The 15,200-nt window shown below is 45.3% G+C and overlaps 1 protein-coding gene across 2 annotated transcripts in view; it reads left to right on the forward strand.

The window, feature by feature from the left end:
- smpd5 (sphingomyelin phosphodiesterase 5) overlaps positions 1–1,066 on the forward strand; it is a 72,446-nt gene extending 71,380 nt beyond the window's left edge. For both annotated transcript variants that reach the window (XM_043690912.2, XM_043690913.2), the window contains exon 8: positions 361–1,066. In XM_043690912.2, the coding sequence (XP_043546847.1) occupies positions 361–495 (135 nt within the window). In that variant the 3' untranslated portion in view covers positions 496–1,066. The remainder of the gene's footprint in view (positions 1–360) is intronic.
- The last annotated feature ends 14,134 nt before the right edge of the window (positions 1,067–15,200 follow it).

The raw sequence follows: 15,200 nt of genomic DNA on the forward strand, positions 1-15,200 counted from the left end.
TGGAGGCTGGTACACTTACAGCATTTAAAAGGCATCTGGATGAGCATATGAGTAGGATGGGTTTAGAGGGATATGGGCCAAGTGTTCGCAAATGGGACTGGATTAGGTTAGGGTTTCTGGTCAACATGGATGAGTCAGACTGATGTGTCTGTTTCTGTGCTGTACATCTGATTCTGTAATAGTGATTCATCACCTCAAGGTCAATTGCCAATGGGCAGTCAATTCTGGCTTTGATGCTCACATCCCATGAATGAAGTTTTTAAAGTGTACTATAAATTACCTACAATTCTGAATAATGTATCCTGATTTGTTGACTGAAGTTATTCAAATTTATTGATTTTTCTTTTTCCCTCTCGGCAGGAGCTGGAAGAATTCACCTTTATCACCCAGCTGGCTGGACTAACTGACCATCTTCCTATTGGAATGAGGCTCTTCATTTCCATGGTGCCAGAGGAAGATGATGATGCAAGTCATGACCTAGATGATGAACTTTGACCAACCCCCTGCCGCTACTGCTACCAAAAGAATTTGAATAAGTGCCAAAATCCTCAGAGAATAATGAACAACTTTTTTTTGTTAGAAATTTTAAATACAACTTCAGAATTTCTCAATGCTGATCTGAACAAAAATGATAGAGAGAATTCTTCAGCTGCTCCAGATGAACAATGTTGATAATGGAGATTCAGGCATACAACAAAATAGACACTTCGAACTATGTTTTCATCACGGTTGGGAAACGAGCAGGACTTGTTAGTAGCTATGGAACCTACCTGAGGCAGAAAATTAATTAAAGTCACAGTTTTCAAGGGCATAGACCCTTAGTTGATTTCAAGACTAATTCCCTGCTCAACTGGAATCAGTGGGAGTTGGTCTGGCAGAGGTAAGGAAACTGCCACAGGAGACCCACATTCTTAACACAAAGCAGAACTGACCCAAATCTAATGTTGGTTGGGAAAGAAAAGGGTGTTATGTGTAGGCTGCTATAGGTGCAGAGCACTGTCTGTCATTTTTACTGTCTCTGGAGTGTTTTCCTTTTTTGCACTGTATAAATGACATTTAAACAAGACATCTGCGACTCATTGCTCATATAACAGCAGCGTAGCAGGTAGTGACACAGATAACTAGATGATCCACAGTAAGAGTAAAGCCTCTGGACACATGGGCTTCCTCCCTTTGTAAGTGACTACTCCTGGCTTATCTTCCATACTTTATTTTCTCAGCTGCCCAATCCCTCATCTTGCGCACCATGCCCCTGAACCTAGGTCACTAGCTGAGTTGAAATGTTCCTGATGCAGAAAATCTTTAACGTCCAAGGCATTCCCCAAAATGTTGACTACTTCACCTCCTGATGCTGCCTGGCTTGCTGTGTTCTTCCAGCCTCCTGCCTGTCTACTTTGGATTTGAGCATCCAGATTGTTTTTGTCTCTATTCCTATTGCATGAGGCATTTGGCAATAGTGTTAAGGATATGGCCTATATTGCCTTCTGCTAACTCTTCCCACACTTATGCCTTTCTGCTGTGCAGGATTCCAACAGTTTTGTAGATGGTATTGTTTCTTTTTGCCACTGAGCCCAAGCTCATTCTTGTCTCCCTTACCAGGGACAGTTTTTCTAATAAGTTGTTATCTCCTTTTCACCTACCCTCACACTAATACCAGGGGTTGACAGTTTAAACCCATAAGTTTTGATTGGCCACTCTCCTCCTCATGGAGGAGAAAGTAAGGACTGCAGATGCTGGAGATCAGAGCTGAAAATGTGTTGCTGGAAAAGCGCAGCAGGTCAGGCAGCATCTAAGGAGCAGGAGAGTCAACGTTTCGGGCATGAGCCCTTCTTCAGGAATTGCTGCATGAGCCTTTCCTGAAGAAGGGCTCATGCCCGAAATGTCGACTCTCCTGTTCCTTGGACACTCTCCTCATCATGTAAAGTCACATCTCCCTTTTTCCTATTGATCTTCATACGGGGCTGGGGCAGTCTCCCAGTGAACCATTACCAGCTTCACACAACGTGCCCATCTACCTAATAACAAGGAACATAGTATGGTCTTTCAGTGCAGAAACAGAGACAAGTTAAGGATTTTATCAAATGGAAAGACGTACAATCCTGAAATGATGGTTCATAGTTTTCTCATTCTCCAGTCTAACAGTAAAGTAAATTTAAAGGGGAAAAATTGGAAATAGTGTATTTTGTTCACTCCTGAAATTTTGGCTTTGCTAACTACATTTATTGTGTATCCCTAGTTTCCCTTGAATGTGGTACTGAACGGGTGCCTTGAACCACTGCAGTTCTTTTGGTGTGAAGTAGACCCCCCTATTAGGGAGGGAGTTCTAATATTTTGATCCAGCGACACTGAAAGAACAGTGATTGTATTTCCAAATCAGGATAGTGAATAACCTGGAGAGACCGTACACATTTTTTTCTGTATTTTTGTTTATGGACTACAATGATAAAAGATCTGCTTGTGGAAGAAATTGCTGCAATCTTTAAAAAGCAAGTCACTGAAACACGTAGATGGTGTTTACACTCCTTGCTTTGCTCAACCAGGAATTTGCCAGGAATTGGTGTTGGAGAGACTGTTAGGTCTGAAGGTTGATAAGTCCCGAGGGCCTGATGGTCTACATCCCAGGGTACTGAAGGTGGTGGCTGTAGAAATCGTGGATGCATTGGTGATTATTTTCCAGAGTTCGATAGATTCAGGATCAGTTCCTGCGGATTGGAGGGTGGCTAATGTTGTACCACTCTTTAAGAAAGGAGCGAGAGAGAAAGCAGGAAATTATAGACTAGTTAGTCTGACCTCAATGGTGGGAAAGATGCTGGAGTCAATTATAAAGGATGAAATTACGACACATTTGGATAGCAGTAACAGGATAGGTCAGAGTCGGAATGGATTTATGAAGGGGAAATCATCTAATCTTCTGGAATTTTTTGAGGATGTAACTTTGAAGATGGACAAGGGAGATCCAGTGGATGTAGTGTACCTGAACTTTCAGAAAGCCTTTGATAAAGTCCCACATGGGAGGTTAGTGAGCAAAATTAGGGCGCATGGTATTGGGGGCAAAGTACTGACTTGGATTGAAAATTGGTTGGCTGACAGGAAACAAAAAGCAGTGATAAACGGCTCCATTTCGGAATGGCAGGCGGTGACCAGTGGGGTACCGCAGGGATCAGTGCTGGGACCGCAGCTTTTTACAATATATATTAATGATATAGAAGATGGTATTAATAGTAGCATTAGCAAATTTGCTGCTGATGCAAAGCTGGGTGGCAGGGTGAAATGTGATGAGGATGTTAGGAGATTACAGGGTGACCCGGACAGGTTAGGTGAGTGGTCAGATGCATGGTAGATGCAGTTTAATGTGGATAAATGTATGGTTATCCACTTTGGTGGCCAGAACAGGAAGGCAGATTACTACCTAAATGGAGTCAAGTTAGGTAAAGGGGCAGTACAAAGAGATCTGGGTGTTCTTGTACACCAGTCAATGAAGGTAAGCATGCAGGTACAGCAGGTAGTGAAGAAAGCTAATAGCATGCTGGCCTTCATAACAAGAGGGATTGAGTATAGAAGCAAAGAGGTTCTTCTGCAGCTGTACAGGGCCCTGGTGAGACTGCACCTGGAATATTGTGTGCAGTTCTGGTCTCCAAATTTGAGGAAAGACATTTTGGCTATTGAGGGAGTGCAGCGTAGGTTCACGAAGTCAATTCCTGGAATGGTGGGACTATCTTATGTTGAAAGATTGGAGCGACTGGGCTTGTATACCCTTGAGTTTAGAAGACTGAGAGGGGATCTGATTGAGACGTATAAGATTATTAAAGGATTGGACACTCTGGAGGCAGGAAACATGTTTCCGCTGAGGGGTGAGTCCTGAACCAGAGAACACAGCTTAAAAATAAGGGGTAGACCATTTAGGACAGAGATGAGGAGAAAATTCTTCAACCAGAGAATGGTGTTTGTGTGGAGTGCTCTGCCCCAGAAGGCAGTGGAGGCCCAGTCTCTGGATTTGTTTAAGAAAGAGTTGGATAGAGCTCTCAAGGATTGTGGAATCAAGGGTTCTGGAGATAAGGCAGGAACAGGATACTGATTGAGGATGATCAGCCGTAATCATAATGAATGGTGGTACAGGCTCGAAGGGCAGAATGGCCTACTCCTGCACCTATTGTCTATAACCAGCGGTGTAAGGCTAGTTGTACTGAGGCTGGCACAGGTAACTGGTTTGTGGAATTGTGACCAGGTGTAGATGACAGGTGGTCCAGCAAGCAAAAGGATCATCTGTGAATCCTGTGGATAGGAGGCCGTTGAGTTAACTTTCCCGTTCTTTTTTCTCTTTGCCCACCACACGACATACCTTTTTTTTGATCTGAGTATAGGGATGTTTTATAGGGGGGTCAGAGTTTTAACTAGTGATATGTTAACAGGGGTGTAGCTTTGCTTGCTGAGCTGTAGGTTTGATATCCAGATGTTTCATTACCTGGCTAGGTGACATCATCAGTGGTGACCTCCAAGTGAAGCAAAACTGTTGTCTCCTCCTGCTTTCTATTTATATGTTATGTTAACAATTCATAGTTGTTTACTGCAGCTCGGCTTTACCTATTTAAAGTAAATAGTCATTGTTATTAAGTGCAGAAACCTAATCGGTGTTTTCTGTTTGACTGGGTCTAGACAGATGAGTAAATCGTGGACCTTTTGCATACTTCAGTAAGATATTTAACTTTTGTGATGACCTTGAAAATAGTGGGGCTTGATATTCAGCATGAAACACAAAGGAGCTCATGGCAAAGTTTGAGGATTTGTCTGAGGATAGAGCATAGAACATTACAGCGCAGTACAGGCCCTTTGGTCCTCGATGTTGCATCAACCTGTGAAACCAGTCTGAAGCCCATCTAACCTACACTACTCCATTTGTCATATGTTTATCCAGTGACCATTTAAATACCCTTAAAGTTGGCAAGTCTACTACTGTTGCAGGCAGGGCATTCCATGCCCTTACTACTTTGAATAAGAAAACTACTTCCAACATCTGTCCTATATCTATCACTACTCAGTTTAAAGCTATGCCCCCTCATGCTAGCCATTACCATCAGAGGAAAAAGGGTCTCATTAGCCACCCTATCTTATCCTCTGATCATCTTGTATGCCTCTATTAAGTGAAAGTGAGGGCTGCAGATGCTGGAGATCAGATCTGAAAATGTGTTTCTGGAAAAGCGCAGCAGGTCAGGCAGCATCCAAGGAACAGGAGAATCGACGTTTCGGGCATAAGCCCTTCTTCAGGGCTTATGCCCGAAACGTCAATTGTCCTGTTCCTTGGATGCTGCCTGACCTGCTGCGCTTTTCCAGCAACACATTTTCAGCTCTGCCTCTATTAAGTCCCCACTTAACATTCTTCTCTCTGATGAAAACAGCTTCAAGTTCCTCAGCATGTCCTCATAACACCTTCCCTCCATACCAGGCAACATCCTGGTAAATCTCCTCTGAACCCTTTCCAGTGCTTCCACATCCTTCCTATAATGCAGTGATTAGAACTGTACTCCAAGTGTGGTCACACCAGAGTTTTGTACAGCTGCAACATGACCTCATGGCTCTGAAACTCACTCCCTCTACCAATAAAAGCTAACACACCGTATGCCGCCTTAACAACCCTATCAAACTGGGTTGCAACTTTCAAGGATCTATGTACATGGACACAGAGATCATTAGCCCAGTACTCTGCATCCCTGTTGCTCCTTCCAAAGTGAATCACCTTACACTTTTCCACATTAAATTCCATTTGCCACCTCTCAGCCCAGCTTTGCAGCTTATCTATGTCCCTCTGTAACCTGCAACATCTTTCCACACTGTTCACAACTCCACAGACTTGTTATCTGCAAATTTACTAACCCATCCTTCTATGCCCTCATCCAGGATATTTATAAAAATGACAAACAGCAGTGGTCCCAAAAAAATCATTGTGGTATACCACTAGTAACTGAACTCCAGGATGGACATTTCCCATTCACCAATGCCCTCTGTCTTCTTACAATTAGCCAATTTCTGACCCAACTGCTGAATCACCCTCTATTCCATAGCCTACCGTGGGAAACCTTATCAAACTCCTTACTGAAATCCATAAACACCACATCAACTGCTTTACCCTCATCCACCTGTTTGGCCACCTTCTCAAAGAACTCAATAAGGTTTGTGTGGTATGACCTGCCCTTGTCAAAACCATGTTGACTATCCCTAATCAACTTATTCCTTTCTAGATTATTATAAATCCTATCTCTTATCCTTTCCAACACTTCTACCCACAACCAAAGTAAGGCTCACTGGTTTATAATTAGCAGGGTTGTCTCTCCTCCCCTTCTTGAACAAGGGAACAGCATTTGCTATCCTCCAGTCTTCTAGTGCTATTCCGGTAGACAATGACAACATAAAGATCAAAGTCAAAGGCTCTGCAATCTCCTCCCTGGCTTCCCAGCAAATCCTAGGATAGATCCCATCTGGCACAGGGGACATCTCTTTTTTCATACTTCCCAGATTTGCTAACACCACCACCTTCTGAACCTCGATCCTGTCTCATTTAATAGCCAGTATCTCAGTATTTGCCTCAACAACATTGTCTTTTTTCTGTGTGAATACTAATGAATAATATTCATTTAGTGCCTCTCCATCTCCTTGGACTCCATGCACAACTTTCCACTACTGTCCTTGACTGGCCCTAATCTTACTCTAATCATTCTTTTATTCCTGACATACCTATACAAAGCTTTAAGATTTTCCTTGATCCTATCTGCCAAAGACTTCTCATATCCCCTTGTGGCTCTTCTTAGCTCTGTCTTTAGGTCCTTCCTGGCTAACTTGTGACACTCAAGTGCCATAACTGAGCCTTCATCTTTACATATGTCTCCTTCTTCCTCTTGACAAGAGATTCAACTTGTTTAGTAAACCATGATTCCTCTCTGCCTGACAGGTACAGAACAAGCTCCCCATTTCAATTGTGCCTGTCCCCTGCAGTTTCATTCCACATTCTATGCATCATAAATCTTGCCTAATTGCATTATAATTGCCTTTCCCCCAGCTCTAACTCTTGCCCAGTGGTATATACCTATCTCTTTCCATCGCTAAAGTAAACTTAATCGAATTGTGGTCGCTATCACCAGTGCTCACCTACCTCCAAACCTAACACCTGGCTGGGTTCGTAACCCAGTACCAAATCGAATGTGGTCCCTCCTCTTTTTGGCCTGTCTACATACTGTGTCAGGAAACCCTTCTGCACCCATTGGCCAAAAACTGACCTATCTAAAGTACTTGGACTATAGCGTTTCCAGTCAATATTTGCAAAATTAAAGGCCCCCATAACACTACCCTGTTACTTTTGCTCCTATCCAGAATCATATATATCTGGGAGTGGATTGAAATGGAAAGTGAGATCAGGATACCCATTATATCCACTGTTACAGAAATGTTGGCTTTTTTGTGTGTAGGTTTAAAAACTTAATGTAGAAGCCAAGTTTAAATCTAGCTGGACTCTGTAGTTTGCAGACTGCACAACTGGAACAGACAGTATTTATTCGGTCAGCCTGTGGAAAATCAACTTTGTCAACCATTCAGGCCTGGAACTGATTCCAAGGGACCATATGTGCCCCATTTTGTTTTGGCACTAAAGGAAACCTGGGGAGCAGAAGCATCCATAAAAATACTTTTGTAGATGGATCCTCCGTGGTGGAGAATAGACACCAATAGGCCTGGGTGGAATTAGTGCTAAAGCTTCCTGATAAAATGGATACTCAAACCGCTGATCTCATCGCTGCAGCGTATATGGCCAGCCATTTGCACAGAATGCACGTGTGCAACAATTTTACTGACTTCCTGCCAATATGGGAAGCTAGAGTTTTTTTTTGTTCTTGGCAGGTGGAAAGCAGTTGCTGCCTGCACCCCGATGTAAATTTATTTTCTACACTGACCAAGGCCATGAGTACAGTATTATTCAGGAACTCTGCCAATTGCAAACAAAATGGCTGATGAGTTAGAAGTAGGAGCAGAGCCATCACAAACCCCCTGTCCCAGAACAGATAGATGCTGTTGCTGTTAGCCAAACTAAACTCAAGGATCTTATACAGGCTCATGCAGCAATGAGCACTTAAAGCAAATATGGGAGGGAACGTACCTAGCCTCCTTTAGTAAGCCAAAGATAAACTGACGATCAAAGGCAGACCGTGCAAGACTGAACCAGGTAATGTACCAATGTCACAATATCCAGGGTCATCAAAGTATAGAAGCCATTGCAGAAAGCATTAGGGGGTTTTGTGGCCAGAAATAGTAAAGATGGAATACAATTTTCAACACAGTTTTATTTGTGCCCAGGACAATAACACTAGATCTCACCAGAGCGTGCTGAAAAATTGCTTGCTTACATTCTGGGAGTGGACTTCGCCGTTAGTGTCAGTGTAAAGGGTATTGTGGAAGAACCTGCTGTTAAGGAATGGTTAGCCCCATCATTACATTATTGTAGGGTTTCCATCCCTCCTTCCAGGCAAGGTTCGGAGGAAAGGAGACAGGACATCATGAGAGGAAGGTCAGCAGTCAGCGTTCCAGTGACCACTTTAGCAAGTGCCCCACCAACGACATCAGTCTCAGTCCTGCCCAGGTGTTACCTGTCCAGTTTGTACAATCCCACCTTCCCCAGAATCCATCTCAAAGCCCCGTGAATCTGAAACCGAAACCCACACCCTCCCACCATTTTCTTTCAGCCACGTGTCCTTATATATCCTGCTGTTTCCAGTCTGACCAGCTCGTGGCACTAGTAGTAATCTCGAGATAACCACCTTTTGAAGTCCTATAATTCAACTTTCAAGTTTTTCACACAAAAGGTGGTGAGTGCCTGGAACCAAACTGCCAGAGGAGGTGGTGGAAACTGACATGTGCCGCATTCAAGGGACACCTGGGGAAATACATGAATAGGAAAGGAATAGAGGGATAACAAGTAGCCACTAGAGGAATTAGAAGTGATCCTACTCTAGTTCAGAGGGCATGAAAGAGACTGCCCCTTTGCTGAGGCAGTGCTCTCGCCAAGATATTTTGGAGGAACAAGGCCACAGTAGATTTAGGCCTTTCTCAGCATTCAAGTCGTCACAACCCGATTCAGGCACAGAGACCGTGTTGTGAGGTTACAAGCATGAAAACTGACAGCAAATGTTGGTAGATTTCAGAAAGGAGCTGTGTTATGTGTACTGTGCTATGGCATGGTTTGCTGATAATACCAATCATACTTTGGTGGTATGATGGTCAGCTGTGAGTACAGGAGTCCATACTCTTGTGTGACTAAGCTGAATACCTGAAGAGGTGTTGTGGATATAAATGAACAGATAAAAGATTAATAGAAACTGCAGGCAGTGGGCTTAGTTCAAAGAAAGTGAATTTTAGATGAAGGATGGTTAAGGGTACATTGACCTCAGTACTAAGATGGGCACCAGTTGAACCAGGAGAGAATCACCCTGGCCACGTTGGTGTTCTCCTGCTACAGCAGCCCTGTGCTGTGATGGTATTCTCTGGGTCCATCCGCACCACACCATAGTGTACAGATGTAACAATCAGCAAGCAATGTGCAAGCGAATAAATGGAAGTTCAAGGTATTGTTATATAAATGTTGAAGCCACAGGTGACTGATTCTCCAACAATGGATGCACTTACTGGGATGTTTGGCTGTTGGTCTGGAGAAATGATGGAGCTAAGTCAAAGTTACTGTGGAAAGCACATACATTAAGTATTATCTATGAAATAAGGAACAGATCAAAACTGGCTGCTAAGTGCCCGTGCGCGCATGCACACATGTCCGAGAACTACCCTGGTGCTGCAGAATGGGTTGGTTTTAAAATACATAGATGTTGCCGTACAGGATGCTGTTGTACTATGACAAATTGGTATCTGTGGTGTTAGGACATATCTGCAACTCAGCAGCCAAAGTAGTACCCTCCCCAACTTTAGAAACTGTACCTATATTTAAAAGGTAGATTCCTGAAACGTAAACAGGAAGTAATATGGGTATGACCAGACCTAGACCAGCAAGGAGGATTACAAGGACATAATTAACAATTTGGTGACTGCTCACAGAGCAGGACTGACCACAGTTAATATTCTGGATTTGGTTAATTTGGACAGTAAACTCAGGATTTGAAAGAAACAAGGTAAACAGGCTTTAAATCAGATCAATCAAGCCAATTGGCAAGAAGCCAAAAGGGAATCAAAGGAGAATCAGACTGGCCAACACTTGACAATGGTGCTAAAATGGCACCAAATGAAATCATCCAAGAAAAAAATTGCTGCCTGCTGACATCAGTTAAATCAAACCATGTGCAGTATCTATGGACAATGGAGGGAGAACCTTGAACAGACTAGACAGGTGACAAGCAAATAGAGCACTTGTTCCATGGGAAGAGAAACCACAATATTTCAAATTGCCAGGTATGACAACTAACCAAGGTTTGGTTTAATGGTAATTGCAAGGGAATCTAAGGAAAGGCCTGAGGCATGGTCTTTAAGTGAAAATGGAAACTCACTGAGTTCCTGAATGAGAAACAACACTGGGCAGGTGTGAGCAGAGAGCCAGGCTCAGCAATGTCAGGTTAGCATCTAAAAGATCCTGGGCAACTTGTATATAAATTGATCTCTACAATGTCTACAATCATCTATTTAAGAATTGACGAATGATTTTTTTTCTTTTCTATTATTTTATTAACAGTATTATCATAAGTTTGTGTAAGTTAGTGTCAGGTATTTGAACACTTCCTGGAAACTTGGTGTTACTGATTGATTTGATTTATTGTCATATTTATTTAAGACAAATGCAGTGAAAAGTGTTGTCACTCTCCTAAAACACAGAAAATTATCCAAAACACAGAATATAAAACCAGAAATATAAAACAATAAGGTTCATCTTCTAGTTATCTCAATAAAGTTAGGTGGCCTGGGTCCACCTTGAGTCACTGCTGCGAAATTGAGTTCATTGCTGTGACCACACTTCACCAAACTTCCGCTGCTGGAAGAAAAACTCTCCACTCTCCAGTGCCATTTCGACAACTCCACCATTGCCATCTGTCTACGCAGGGCCAATCCCACCACTGCAGCCGGTGCCAGAGGTTCCTGCACTGGGACCAAATTCGTGACATGGTCACTCCTGCCATCAGGCACCGGGGCCTGGCCGCAAACCTGCAGCCTCAGCTCAGCCCGAGTGTCTGGACTAGGGTGTTAGGCATGGGAACTACTCGCTGGGAGACCTCTGGCTAGGATGGAGCTGCATCTGCCTCATCATAGCGTTGCTGCTGCTGCCACTGAATGCCTTGTTCTTCATCATTTACTCTGACTCACTCCTGTCTGGGCCCATGCCACCATCTTTGTCCACCTTTCCATGTGAGGCCCACCGTCGCTGCAAACGAGGTGAAAAAGTAAGAGAAAGAAAAGATTTAGAGAAAGAAAGCGAAAAGAAAAAAGACAAAGAGAAGCAGACAGATGTTGACTAGCCTCCAGCTCAGTAACCCGAACAGTGCCACTCCACCACTGCCATCTTGAAACATTTGTGCAGTGCTGTGACACAACGCATCAATGCTTGCTGAATTAACAGGAGGGAATGTGGTCATGTGACCCACAACCTCCTGGAGTGTTACAGAAATATTGACATTTCTTTCATGAGCACAGCAGGTCAGGCAGCATCCGAGAAGCAGGAGAATCAATGTTTTAGGCATAAGCCCTTCATCAGGAATGTGGCTTGTGGGCCAAGGGGGCTGAGAGGTAAAGTGGGGTGGGGTGGGGGGGGGGGGGGGGGGGGAACGGAAGGGGGCTTGAGGGGAAGGTAGCTGAGAGTATGATAGTAGATGAAGGTGATAGGTCGGAGAGGAGGGTGGAGCTGATAAGTGGGAAGGAAGAAAGATGGACAGGTCAAGAGGGTGGTGCCGATTTGGAAGGTTGGATCTGGGATAAGATGGGGCAAGAGAAAATGAGGAAACTGATGAAATCCACATTGATCCTATGTGGTTGGAGGGTCCCGAGGTGGAAGATGAAACGTTCTTCATTCAGATAGTGGGTGGTAAGGGTTTGGCAATGGAGGAGGCCCAGGACCTTCATGTCCTTGGCGTTGTGGGAGGAGGAGTTCAAGTGTTTGGCCACAGGGCAGTGAGGTTGCTTTGTGCATGTGTCCCAGAGATGTTCTCTGAAGCGTTCTGCAAGTAGGCATCCTGTCCCACCAGTGTAGAGAAGACTGCATCAGGAGGAACAGATACAGTAAATGAAGTGTGTGGAAGTGCAGGTAAATCTCTGAATGTGGAAAGTTCCTTTGGAGCATTGGATGGAGGCAAATGTGGGGGGGGAATGTGGGCACAGGTTTTGCAATTCTTGCTACAGCACACACGTCATTTACCGTATCTGTTGCTTGAAGAACTCTTCGGAGAACATCTCCAGGACACATGCACAAAGCAACCCCACAGCCCCTTGGCTGAACAGTAACTCCCCCTCCCACTCCCCCAAGGACATGAAGGGCCTAGGCCTCCTCCATTGTCAAACCCTTACCACCCATCTTCTGCTTTGGGACCCTCCAACCACATGGGATCAATGTGGATTTCACCAGTTTCCTCATCTCCCCTCCCCCCACCTTGTTCCAGATCCAACCTTCTAACTCAGCACCACCCTCTTGACCTGTCCATCTTCCTTCCACACCACTCTCCTCTCTGACCTATCACCTTCACCCCCACCTTCATCTACCTAATGCATTGCCAGCTGCCAGCCCCCACCCCGCCCATCTCTCAGTCCCCTTGGCCTACGTGCTGCATTCCTGATGAAGAGTTTATGCCTGAAATGTTGCTTCTCCTGCTTCTTAGATGCTGCCTGACCTGCTGTGCTTTTCCAGCACCACACTCTCGACTCAGTATGTAATGACCATTGTGCAGTTCTGGTGCCACACTGTAGGACGGATGTGGAGAAAGTGAGGACTGCAGATGCTGGAAGTTATTCTTGATGAAAAGCTTATACCCAAAACGTCGACTCTCCCACTCCTCGTATGCTACTTAACCTGCTGTGTTTTTCCAGTCTCACACCTTTTGACTCTGTAGAAAGGATGTGGAGGGTTTGGAAAAGGTGCAATCGAGATTTAACAGGACGATCGCTGGATTGGAGTCTATTAGCTATAAGAGGTGGGACAAATTTGGATTGTTCTTGCTTGTGCTTTGGGAGGCTGAGGAGGGACCTCATAGAAATATATAAATAATGAGAGACAAGGATGGCAAAGATAGTTGAAACCTTTTTCCCAGGGTGGAGATTTCAATACTGGGGTGGGGGTGGGTGGGTGGGTGGGTAGGGGATAAAGGTAAAGGAAATATACAAGGCAAGCTTTCTTTTTACTCAGAGGATAGTAGGTAGCTGGAACATGATGCAGGGAAGCTTAGAAGCAGATGTTTACAAGACATACTCTCAGACATTTGAGCAGGCAAGAAATAGAGGGATATCAACCATGTATAGGCAAGTGGGATTAATTAGAATGGTATCATGGTTGGCATAGACTTGGTGGGCCGAAAGACCTTTTCCAGTGCTGTACTGTTCGAAAGCTCAGGCACAGAAGCGGCAGAAGAGTTTGACATCACAACGCCTATTGAATTTGTTGATGTGTGGATGGAGGGGGATGAAGGTAAGGCCTTTGCTGAGAATCTGATCGTTCGTCCCTCAGTTTGAGTGATAACTCAGCAAGGCTGAGAGCTAGGACCTGGTATAGGGCTGGAGCTGGTTGTGGGGGTGGAAACGGTGACTGGGGTGGCCTTGGTAGTGGGGGAGAACAGGGGTGACGTTATTTTGGAAGTGATGCTCACTCCGGGGTTCTGGGGGGCAGGAGTAGTGACAGTGGGATCCGTGGGGGGGGGGGGGCAGCGCATATCAGCAGTGTGCAGGTGAGTGGGTCAGTAGGGGCGAAAGTGGTTGCAACGATGGCAGCTGTGGGGCAGAAGTGGCAGAATCAGTGAGATGGGAAGGAAGTGACGAAACACGCGGTGTAGGTGATGTTGGGGGTGGAAGTGGCTGAGGCAGTGGCCATGAAGGGTGTGGAAGTCACAGAACGCGTGGCGTGAGAGATGTTGGAGGGGACGGAAGTGGCTGTGGCAGCGGCAACAGGGAGGCGGGGCGGAAGTGCGGTTTCGGTTGGACCTTGCTTTGGTCCCAGCGTGGCAGATTCCGTGGCGATCGTGGCATTCGTTGTCTGACTGGCAGTCGTGGAGGCGGCGTGAGCAGCCGTGGCTGCAAACTGCCAGTCAGCGGGGGCGGAAATGACATCATCGATCACCACGGTGATGGTGGATGGCGCAGCCTCGTGGCTGATGGTGGCCGTGCAGTTCCGGAGGCCAGGGGAAGCTTCTGGAATGTTCGAGGAGCTTTGACTATTGAGGTGGGAATATAAAATTTGTTGTCCCCACAGTTTTTAATGTTTAAAATGGTGCAGAAATATTGTTTAGGTAAAAACAATGAGTGCAGATGCTGGAAACCAGATTCTGGATTAGTGGTGCTGGAAGAGAACAGCAGTTCAGGCGGCATCCGAGGAGCAGCAAAATTGACGTTTCGGGCAAAAGCCCTTCGTCAGGAATAAAGGCAGAGAGCCTGAAGCGTGGAGAGATAAGCTAGAGGAGGGTGGGGGTGGGGAGAGAGTAGCATAGAGTACAATAGGTGAGTAGGAAAGGGGATGAAGGTGATAGGTCGGGGGCGGGGGGAGGGTGGAGTGGATAGGTGGAAAAGAAGATAGGCAGGTAGGACAAGTCATGAGGACAGTGCTGAGCTGGAAGTTTGGAACTAGGGCGAGGTGGGGGAAGGGGAAATGAGAAAACTGTTGAAGTCCACATGGATGCCCTGGGGTTGAAGTGTTCCGAGGCGGAAGATGAGGCGTTCTTCCTCCAGGCATCTGGTGGTGAGGGAGCGGCAGTGAAGGAGGCCCAGGACCTCCATGTCCTCGGCAGAGTGGGAGGGGGAGTTGAAATGTTGGGCCACAGGGCGGTGTATTGAGTGTATGAGGATATAATACAGTTGGGGTCCTTTGCAGTTCTGAGAGAGTATGGCCCTTAGTTGAAGCATAGCTGACTGTAGAGAGGTTAGGTGGTGGCGATAGCTGTGAGTGTGGAGTGGAGGATCCGGAAGGAGAACCGTTGCTGGAGGTTTTGAATTTGTAGTCTGTATTGGTTGTCCTGTTCAGATTCAAATTGCATTGTTCC

Source organism: Chiloscyllium plagiosum, unplaced genomic scaffold, assembly GCF_037043375.1.
Source record: "Chiloscyllium plagiosum isolate Xiang-an unplaced genomic scaffold, Cpla_swu_hap1 HiC_scaffold_5, whole genome shotgun sequence".
NCBI classification, from domain to species: domain Eukaryota; kingdom Metazoa; phylum Chordata; class Chondrichthyes; order Orectolobiformes; family Hemiscylliidae; genus Chiloscyllium; species Chiloscyllium plagiosum.